The 11,637-nt window shown below is 38.4% G+C and overlaps 1 protein-coding gene across 2 annotated transcripts in view; it reads right to left on the reverse strand.

The window, feature by feature from the left end:
* GSPT1 (G1 to S phase transition 1) overlaps window positions 1-3,280 on the reverse strand; it is a 960,922-nt gene extending 957,642 nt beyond the window's left edge. For both annotated transcript variants that reach the window (XM_044089181.1, XM_044089179.1), the window contains exon 1: window positions 2,882-3,280. In XM_044089181.1, the coding sequence (XP_043945116.1) occupies window positions 2,882-3,068 (187 nt within the window). In that variant the 5' untranslated portion in view covers window positions 3,069-3,280. The remainder of the gene's footprint in view (window positions 1-2,881) is intronic.
* Window positions 3,281-11,637: the final 8,357 nt, after the last annotated feature.

The raw sequence follows: 11,637 nt of genomic DNA on the forward strand, positions 1-11,637 counted from the left end.
AAGTCTCTGGGGCTAACCATGTGGCATCAATGACTCCCCTAACAACCACTACTCCCCTCTACCCTGCTAGACAGCTAAACTAAAACTAGCTACACCACCAGCCACCCTCATCAACATTTACTTTTTTGTATATTCATACACATACAAACCGCATTAGCATCCATTAGAACTATGGACCAAGAGCCCAATATATTGTACCGCATTAGCATCCATTAGAACTATGGACCAAGAGCCCAACATATTGTACGCATTTCACTACATAAAGAAGATAATCTAAAGATCCACTTAACATATTTCTCTTTCATCACACCCCTCACATAAGTACTTATTGAGGCATACGTTCCTGAACTTGACCACTGTTTCCAAAATATGCAAGTATGTTTTTCCTCACTGTATTAGTTTGTTTTTTTTTTTTAACTGAAAATGACACTAAGCAGCTTTTCCAAACCATTACAATAATTAAAGAACGATTATACTATTACCTCCTCCTAGAATCTAAAGTTTATAACACTAAACTTGCAGAAAATCTCTACTTCTGATCCAGAAAGAATACTTTAACAAAGAGTATCTTCATGTCTGTCACACTTGTACGCTAAGTTTACTCTGTGCACTCTAACAGTACACAAGGAAAATTAAAAGATTGGTGAATATAACTTTTTAAACCAAGTTTTAACTTTACAAAGCACAATGGCATCTGCAGCACACAGCTATTAGAAGTTAAACAAGAAAGAACAAATGTTATTTAGTGAGGCGCGGGGAAGACGCAGTCATGATCTTAGTTTGGATAAGGACTGGGAAAGAATTAGTATGCCAACAACACAACAGTTTTAACATATTAAGACTGCACAAAAAAAATGTGTCAATGCATACAATGACAAAAACAGACTAGAGATGCAAACAAACTGTCTCATAACTGTGCAAGTTATGGTGGCTAAAGGAGGACTGCCAAGAAGGTACTCACAATAAATACAAAACACTAAACTCAGCATAAACTACTGTCCCCACTCCAAAAATCTAAAGTCGTGAGGTTACTAGAACAGAGGGAAGGAATGTATTACTACAGTAATGGGCAAAATAAAATAAAATTAGGACACCAAGTAACATTAACTCAAAAAGATCTGCTGTAATCCCATTTCTAGTATAAATTCATGGCACCTGCCCATCCAGTTCTACATTCTAGTGACCACAACGTACTTGAAAAAAGGAAAAGATGTCAGCAACCTTTCCATAGTCAGACTAGGACATATACAGTGATGAGTATTACGAAGTGACTGAAATGTGACCCGCAAGCATGTCATGAGCTGACATTTTTAAATGAAGGAATGTAACCAGTTAAATAAATATATTACATTTGTTAACAAAGATGGTACATTCAGCCTAGGGGATGACTTTCAAGTTCATCCCGAGTCAACAGGAGTAATGTAAATAAGCAAATTAGTTAAAACAAGTAATACAAGACAAATGAATGACGCGTCATACATTAGGAAGACAATCACAAGTAAAACACTGGAATAATAAAAAATACAATCAAAACAAATACAACAAAGTAATAAAAGATGCAATCAAATAAAGCACTCTGAAGGCAAATGTAAATCTGACTGGCAGGTAGGTTAACAAGGAAACTTTCATAAAGAAGTACTAGACTGATCACCAGAGAGAGGTGTACAACAGTGGTTCTGTGAGGTACACAAGTTGTATAAAGACAACACTGAAAAAAGAAAATAAGAGAAGAGGATATGCATTACAGATAACAACTTCAAGGAGAGGAAGAAATTAGAAGAGTAGAATTACTCAGACAGTAATTTAAATAATTTAATTTAACCAACAGCAGGAGGGCTTACAAAATGCATGTCACTAAAGATGGGAGAATTCCAAGAAGCACAAGGCTCATCTAACCAGTTAAAGTAAAACAATATAAAGCATCAAGACTTCCGCTCAAAGTTAAACTGTACAGACAGCTCAGAAGAACACGTCAAGTGTGTTGATCACCAAAGAGATGTGTACAATAGTGGTTCTGTGAGGTACACAAGTTGTATAAAGACAACATTGAAAAAAGAAAATAAGAGAGGAGGATATGCATTACAGATGACAACTTCAAGGAGAGGAAGAAATTAGAATTATTCAGACAATAATTTAAATCATTTAATTTAACCAACAGCAGTAGGGCTTACAAAATGCATGTCACTAAAGATGGGAGAATTCTAAGCAGCACAAGGCTCATCTACCCAGTTAAAGTAAATCAGGACTTCCGCTCAAAGTTAAACAGCTCAGAAGAACACGTCAAGTGTGTTGTTGTGTTTGTTTACAAACAACGATTGCCCAATACTAAAAACAAATCATTCTGCGTAAATGTAAAATCACTGTACCAAAGGACTTGCTCCATTTGTTTACTGACACTAGTATTCAGCTTAATTTTTAGTACAGGCAGCAACTTTCTGTTCTATTTGTTTATTCTTTTCAAGAACCATTAACGCAGTGCTAATTAAAGTTACTCAACAATCCCATGTAGCAATTCAAAGTTATTGCCAACATACAAACAACATGCGGCAATAACTAAGCAGAATGTAACAATGTAGGATCAACATGTTCGCAGCAAAATAAGCAAGTTGTGATGCTTTTACAATTCAAACAAACGCACGGACAGCAAATAACCCATAATGGCTTGTTACTATAAGAACCAAGTTAAGACATCAACTACGTTACGATCAGCAAGCAATCAGGCTTTATAATGTGGACTTTATTCTTCCATCTTGAAAACCTTTTCCAACAGATTACTCAACACTCAGCTAAGCCTCTCGCTGCCAGGCAAGATCCCATAGGTCCCCCCTCTCCATACACCAGGAGGTGCCATCTTTTTACAGACATAAAGACGGGCGTTTACCATCGCTCTCCGACTCTGTATGACTCATACTCTTCGCCGATGAACCAGGAATGAACTCTGCAGCATGGACATTGGGAACAAACGGTCTAGCGTTCACGTTGAGCAAGGTAAAAGCAGGTCCGAGCTGGGCCTCTGGGGTGTCATCCGCCTGTTCCCAGGAATCCGGGGCCGAATCTCGGGGGTCCATGTCTTTTCTATTAGGATAATTTTACTTCTGGTATAAAAATATGACCTTAGTTTAATAAATGTAAAAAAGTTATTTTAGTGCAGTGAGCAGCAGCAGCCTACTGTCTCGTCTACAAAGCGCCAAGTCTCGTACAAATGAGACGAAAACGCAAACTCCACCGATACTCAGCACTAACCACTGAATCCTCGTGTGTTACAACGACGCAGGCGGCGTACGGACCCCGAGGAACTTTCTTTCCAGTTGATCTGTTGCTGTTGTAGTTTTCTATCAAGTTGCGCAGTATTCGACGTATTTACATATTACGTCAAATAAACTATTATTCCCAGCAGTCAAAGTGGTTAACCCCTCAAAGGAAAGGGTGGTATATATCCAAGAAAATAAAACGTGGGTCTTGTAGTTCTTTCTTAATTTCTATCCTTCTTTTGGTATCAGACGGGTAGTTATATCAAACTACATTTCCCTTAAAGGTGTGAATATTGCTTCCTTTTCTAGCATTTTTCGATTTATGAAAGTGTAATTATACACGTCGTCTGTAATTGGCAATTGGGTTTTTGTTTTTTTGTCAGGACAATACGAGACGTTTTCTTCTAACATGGTGTATCCTAAGAGACGAGCTTTAAATCTGTTTGTGTCCTTAAGGGTTTGACAGTTAATTAGACTTGTATATTGAAGTTAGCTTTTTAAATATGTTTTAGTTATTTTAAATGATTACATACGCCTAAGGTTTCTAGAAATAACGGTGTTTATCATAGATTCTTGTGAATGCATGGTGTAAATCAAATGGGAACATAGTTTTTTTTTAGAGTGTAATGTAAATGGGAACCTTTATCCGCTCTTAAGTTGCTGCAGATTTAACTGTGAATAGACTTTTGTTACAGCCGGATTCTAGTGAAAGAGGAAGGGAAAAACACCCTGTCTAGCATAATTAGACTCGCTGCTTGCAGTTAAAATAGCATTGCGCATACAGAGAACAAAACCATATATATTAGTAGATCAGATGTTAAACATAATAACAGCGGATAAAATCAAAACTATTAAGAAATGGAGGATAGAGTACAAAATAAATGCAGTGGAGTCATCGCATACTGCACAGGTAAATAACGCTTCTTACAGAGTGAAATGTGAAACCCTTCTACCTAAACAGCTGAGTTTATTATGTACCTCTCAGCTACAAGCTAAGAGACTCATGAACGTTTGATTAGCATACAATATGCATATTCACACCTTTCACCACCACATTAATACGTCATACCTCTAGAATCCCCAAATTCCAAACACAACATTCTCTGAGAAGTCAACTTAAAAAGCATAAACCAAACAAATGTGATTATTTTATGAGTAGTAAATGCTACTCTTAAATTCTTCACTATGAATGCCCAGAGCCTAAACAACAAAGTTCACCAACTACAAGCCTGGATTAACCATAACCAACCTGACATTTTAGCCATCTCTGAAACTTGGCTAAAACCTCATATTGCTGACTCTGAAATCTTACCTCCTGGTTTCCACATCCTTAGAAATGACCGATTAAATAAAAAAGGTGAAGGCTCTGCTGTAATCTACTCTAACCTACTTTCCTTAATCCCCCTTCAAATCCCAACCCCACACTTTAAAAATACTGAAATTACAGCAAGCCTCCTTCGACTAAATAAACATAAGAACATCTGCATAATTTCCTTATACATCTCCCCAGGCGACAACATCTCTATCCTCGAAAACATTCTTCATTGGGCCTCTTCTGAAATAAGATATGAAACCTACATTCTTGGTGACGTTAACATAGATTGGAATAAAATTAACACATCTTCTCCCTCCCTGTCCATTAACCTCTACAACTTCTCCCAAGTAATCCACTCAACAACTCGTCCTAACAAAACCCATCCCCCTGGTTCCATCATTGACTGGATCTTAGTCTCACCCACACAAAATAACTCTTTCTGGCACTGTCCCTGACTCCTTCAGTGACCATCTCCCTGCCTTTATTCACCACTCAGCCAACTCCATTCAATATCAACACCACTACATTCAAACACGTAACCTTCGCAACTTCAACCCCACAATCTTCTCAAATATTCTTAAATAAACTGGCAAATTCTAAACTCTCTCCCCATTGACAACGCCGTTGAACATTTTAACTCTGTCTTCCTAAATACTCTCAACTCCCTAGCCCCTCTAAGAAACAAACGTGTCAAAGCCAATCCTGCTCCTTGGCTGTCCAATGAAACAAAACAAAGCATGCACCTCAGGGACAAATCCTGGAAGCTTTACCAGAAAAATAAAACGTCTTCGACCTTACTTCAGTATACCCAACTTCGCAACCAAGTAAAGAAATGAATCTCCTCAGACAAAAAAACTTTTATAATAAACTACAAACCAACAATATGAAAAACCCAAAACAATTCTGGAAATCAGTCAATTCCCTTCTGCATCCAGGGTCCAGGAATAACCCCTGCCCTGACCCTAGTTTAACTGACTTGGAGCTGAGCTCTCACTTCAACACTTTCTTTACTGAATCCATAGCTAAGCTCACAAAAGCTTTCCCTAAAATCAATTCTCCCATCTCTCCCTCCACTTTACCCAACAACACTAACAACTGCCCTCTTAACTTCCAGATCAAACCAGTTTCAACGATTTTTATAAAAAGGCTCTTATCTAAACTAAAGCCTTGCTCCAATGCCCCTGACAATATACCCTCCTCCTTCCTTAAATGTGCTGCAAAAGGCATAGCTCTCCCTATCAGTATCCTCATTAACAGATCCTTAAAAGAGTCTTATGTACCCAAACTCTGGCGCTCAGCCTACATCCTACCTCTTCACAAAGGTGACAAAAACACCAACATTTCCAATTTCCGTCCAATCGCCCTTCTATCCCCTATATCTAAAATATTGGAAAAATGTGTTCACCACCAACTTATGCTTTTCCTAATCCAGAATCACCTCCTCACACCCACCCAACATGGCTTTCGCCCTGGCCACAGCACTGTAACTGCCTTAATATCCTTCCTAGAAACAATCAATCAAGCTTGAGATTCCGGACTACTAGTATCCACACTACTGCTAGATCTATCTAAAACTTTCAACACCATCTCCCATAAACACCTTCTCTCTCATCTCGCCAACCTCAATCTCTCCCCCACTTCTCTAGCCTGGTTCTCCAGTTACCTATCTGACAGATCCCAAGCCGTCAGATGGAAGAACTCTACCTCCTCCTTCTTGCCAACACCAACCGGCATTCCCCAGGGATCCATCCTAAGACCCTTACTTTTCAACATCTTTATTAATAACCTCCACACTGCCATCCCCGATACAACAGTCATCCAATACGCTGATGACTCTACCTTAGTCTGTGCCGCCTGTAACCTACCTGAACTACTAACCAAAACCCAAATCGCATTTTCCACTATAGAGAACTGGATGCAACAAAACCATCTCTCCCTCAACTCTAACAAATCTAAAATACTACTCTTCCCTCCTACTAGGGCTTTCTCCTTTGACAAAAACGCTTTCATAGTCCTAAGCCAAACCAGCACTGCTATTGAAGTTGTCCCCTCCGCAAAACTTCTTGGCATTACTATAGACGAAAACCTGAAATTTGACATCTACATACAACAAAACATAAAGAAAACCCACCAAAAGTTAGGTATGCTCTACCGGAACAACCGCTTTCTTACCAACTCCTCTAGACATACCCTGGCAACTACCTACCTTCTACCTACACTACTTTACAGCACCCCTCTCTTAACTAATCTGTCTTCTTCTATCTTCTCTAAACTTGAAACTTGCTATAATAAGGTATCTAAATTTGCCACTAATTCCAAAATCTCAATTCACCACTGCCTTTCCCTACAATCTCTAAACTGGCTAGAACTATCTAACCATTTAGACTATCTCCGACTAACCACAGCTCACAAATTAATATTCTACCCTGAAAAATGCCCAGCCATAACAAACGTCCTTCCTCCATACATCCCGAATAGATCTCTGAGATCCGAACACCAAAACTTCGTCTCCATCTACAAACCAAAACATCCCACTGGCCATCTACTTCTCTCCTTTTCACTAGGTAAGAAATGGGACTCTCTTCCCCCTTCTCTCAGGAATATACCCAACATAGAATCATTCAAGACCCAACTATTCCTATACCTATCATCCAAATGGAAATGCTCCTGCTTCCACCCTACATAAATTCTATTGAATGCCCCCATTGACTATTCTACATTGCTTGCGTTTACTTCTACTCTCCTAAAATAGACTCAGTAGTCTTTCTCTGACTAATGAATTTCTTCCTTAACACTACAAACTGTAAATACTGTATATATCAGTACCACCGATGTAAAAAAAAAAAAAATTCCTATTCTTACAGATATTTGTATCATATTGTATTGAATTGATATTCCAGTAATGGGTGTTCTCTATTATCTATTAGCTGCGTTGTTTGATTTACATCTTATGCATCTGCATTTCTGAATGTATGAATTCTATTCTTGTATTTTACTTTAACATAATGTAACCTTCATTGTATTTGTATTGCTTACGGAGCTTTTCTCCCTGGGCCTCCACTGAAAACGGGCACTTTTAGGCCCAGTGGACTTCCCCGGTAATCAAACTGAAAATAAATAAATAAATAAATAAATAAATACTAAAAAGATGCACACAGTAGCAATAGCAGGATTACGATGGTAATTGTTATTCACAATCTCTACATTAATTCAGAAATATAATATAGTGAAAGCCGATGCAGGATTATATTTTTCTGTAGCATTTCACAAATAATTGCTCAAACTTCTGAAATTGATAAACAGATAATAGTGTCAATTAAAAGGCGATACCAAATGCATAAAAATATCTGATTACAATACATACATCTCAAGTGTACAGATTTTCAACGAATGTCCAGATTTTTGCCTCATATTTTGTTTTGTTTTTTTCATAAAATTGTGTTTTTTTCTGGAAAATTAGTGGCAAATCGTTAAAGCTTGATGGTAGAAAATAATGACCGCCGTTTGAGTTTCAGACTTCATACCTTCAGAAAATTCATGCTAATGCAAATCCTGTTTTTTTTTTTTTTTATCACATTTCTAAGTTTGTAAGAGCAATATTTAAAAATGTCCCTATTCTGGGGACTTTGTCTCACGTTTATGTATGGCTTTGTCCAGATTTCTTGCCCTGAGAAGTTGAGAGGTATTATAATTTTGACATTCTAACTTGTTTTGTGCATTGCTTCTCATCCCTGTTTGTTTCACATTTGTTTAACTGGAAAAGTGCGACTGGGCCAGAAATTGCCCATTTTCAGCAGAGGCCCAGGGAGAAAAGCCCCACAATCACAATATTTGAAAAAAAAAATCAAGTACAGATATTTTCAATCATATAGTAGTATCATGTTATATTACAAAAGAGCAAGTACAAATATGTTAAATCACAAAGTATCGTGTTGCACTACAAAACATAAGGGTAAAAATGCGTAATGAGAAAAACATAGAACATATATTTCATAGCAGAGTGCATTGAAAAAAAAACAACAAGAGTCGAAGAGAGTATGTGAGGAAAATTCATTTGTCATATTATTTTTTACACAGATCAGTATGTGGTAAATCAGACCTGAGACAATTCTAATAAGATATTTTAAGATATCAGAGAATACATGATAGGAGGCAGTGAGGTGAAATTGAGTGATGTCTTAGTATGAGAGAGGTGTTCATATTATGGTTATAGAAGGAAGATGGGTGGAGAGAAGGAGATTATAAGAAGAGTGCAGGGTAGGGTGTCTTCAGGTAGTTTAGGTGAGAAGGCAGGAAAGAGGTAGAGGAAAGGTCTGCAGTGATGAATTCAATAAGGTAAGTTAGTGGGGAAAACAAAAGGAGTGGAGTAGGAGGCTGGAGAGGGTTGTGAAGTGTGATCTAGGCTGAAGGGGTGAGTGAAGCATAGTGAGTAAGTTCAGCCAGGATTGGCACAGGAACAGGTCCCAAGATTTTGTAAGGTATTCTTTTAGGGAGCATTTAAAGGTGGGTAGGTTAGAAATAGTTCTGGTAGTTAGAGGTAAGGACCTCCATTTGTTTGCTATCCTTAAAACACTTGACTATGGGACATCTGTATTTTATACATTTCTTGGCTGTACTACTCCCACTCTTTCTGTGGAACATACCTCATAACTTTTAAGTGCAAGAAATCTGGACAAAGCCAAAAGTAATGGGGTGGGGGACAAAGGTCCAAAATCAGGGATAACATTTTAATATCAACCTTATGAACTTAAGCCGCTAGAATAACAGATTTTGCTTTAGCATGCATTTTCTGAAGTATGTGAGGTCTGAAGCTCGTATATATGTCATGATTTAGTGATGTCAATCCTCAATGATTTGCCAGAAAACCACACGTTTTATGAGAAACTGACAAAATATGAGGCAGAAATCTGAGCATTTTTAAAACAAATAAGGACAGCTGAGAGGTATGACTGGAAGGTCAGTTCACAATCAACATTTTGTCTGTCCTATTGATGTCACAGACCAGGTTGAGGTCACGCATGTTGGGTTACTTGAGTGGAGCTTGACTTGCAGATGTGCAGCAGTCCCATCAAGGCAGGGTCTGAGATCTCTTTGTATGCCAGACATGAGACTGAGTAGAGGGACAGGGCCTTTAGCCTATTTGTGTAGGATAGATGTTTGAAACCCTGGATTCTCCTGGTGAGGAACCTCTGAAGTCTCTCCAGCTGCTGCATGTGCGTTGTGAGATACATGCCGAAACGAGCATTATGCTCAGTAATGGGTCTTGTAATGGAAGAATACAGGGATGTTATGCCCTCCTTGTTCCTGGATGAGATACCCTTACTAATGAGGTGGACCATGTAGAAAGTAATGCTGATTAACAAATGAAGAGAGTCAAAGTGGGTATGGAATTCCATACTAAGGCATTCTGAAAAGAGAGAGAAGGGCTGCAATGAAAATATTAAGGACTGCTTGGGAGAGGAAGGATGTGAAACGAACAAGAAGGGATGGGAAGGTGGAAAAGAGATGTGTTTTAGGTTAGAAGTTTCGGCCAAAAGAAACATGCAAATGAAGATGATTACATCCTCATTACCACAATTAATAAAACATGCTGGAGGGACAGGTTCATCTCCCAAAGACTGCCCATACTCTGGAATAAACTTCCCATTCATATCAAGCAGAGCACCTGGCTGGTCCTCTTCAAGACAAATCTTGACAAGTGGATGGGTAACAGAAAGTTCACTTCAGGGATTATTCCAGTTGCTCTACTAGATATGGGCACTGTGAACTAACATCGAGTGGCACAGTGCCTGGGCAATTTGTTTATGGGCTAGGCTTGTAAAGGCTGCAGGGCTATTAGCCTAGTACACACCTATGAAATGGGACAAAGAAAGAGATTGTAAGTGTTGGAGGTGTATGTCTGAGGGGGAGGGATGATGCATATTTTCTGATATGTAGCTAGAAAAAAAATCACTTGTGAAGAAGCTGCAGGAGAATAAATCCTTAAGTTGAATCTAGGGACACTGTAAAATTTCCTGAAAAGTAGTCAGTTTTTCATGTAATTCAAAGTCTTAGACAAAATGAACGATAAGACTTCTTGTTCCAGCATTTGCATTTTACATAGTAACTTACAGTTCTTAACATAGAGTAATGTTAAAATCAAACTAAACAGTTCAGCAGCAGCAACCATGCGGGTTCCAATACGATATAAACAAGCAACTCGTACTTTCATGAACAAAACACTTAAAAATATAAAAACAACAAATTGATTTTATTAGTGCACTCAGTACCGACTGATCCCTTCCTGGCTCAGCTGTCCTGTATTTCACCAGCAGTTTCTTCACTAGAGTGTACAGAATTTGCTCATTTGTAGGTACATAGCAAACTACTAGGCAAGCTGGCCTTGTTGGTCATTTTAAGCCTAGCCAGTTTCCCTTTCAAATGTGAGAATCAAGCCCTGTACCTTGTGACTGTGACGTAAATATGTTAACCATTATGCCGACCCCAACCTCCCCATTTTTTTATTTCTGCTCTTATTCTGCTTAATATGTGGACCCATGTAATTGAAGATACAACACAACTTGAGTCCGCATGGTAAACAGGAAGTGACACTTGTGTGATGGCAGTATGTGGGGACAGTGCCATGCCACCAGCAGTATCATAACTCCGACAGTAAAGCAATGCTCTGATTGGGAGCCATCTGCAGGCAGTTTAGAGCGCTTTGTGAGCTCCCAGCATCTATAGCATGAGGTTAGGGGCTGCAGCAATTTTTTTCAAGTAAAACTGGGTATTCCCGGGAAATTCGGACAAATGAGAGCCATGCTTCTGTTTGTAAAGTGGAAAGCAAAAAAGTGTGTGCATGTGCACACACGTACATGTATGCTTGCATATTTTAGTGTGTTTATATATAAAATTGTGTGTATGGCCCCATATCATTACATTGAATGTACATTTGCCTAAAAAAACAAATGGTCAAACAAAATTGACTGAAAATATGTTTGACTGAATTGCAAATGACTGAAAACTGTGGAAATATTTGATGGTGTCCTTTTTTATCACAGGAATTTTTAGAGACGTAACTCCCACATCTTT

Source organism: Protopterus annectens, chromosome 12.part0, assembly GCF_019279795.1.
Source record: "Protopterus annectens isolate FY-2018-M chromosome 12.part0, PAN1.0, whole genome shotgun sequence".
NCBI classification, from domain to species: Eukaryota; Metazoa; Chordata; order Ceratodontiformes; family Protopteridae; genus Protopterus; species Protopterus annectens.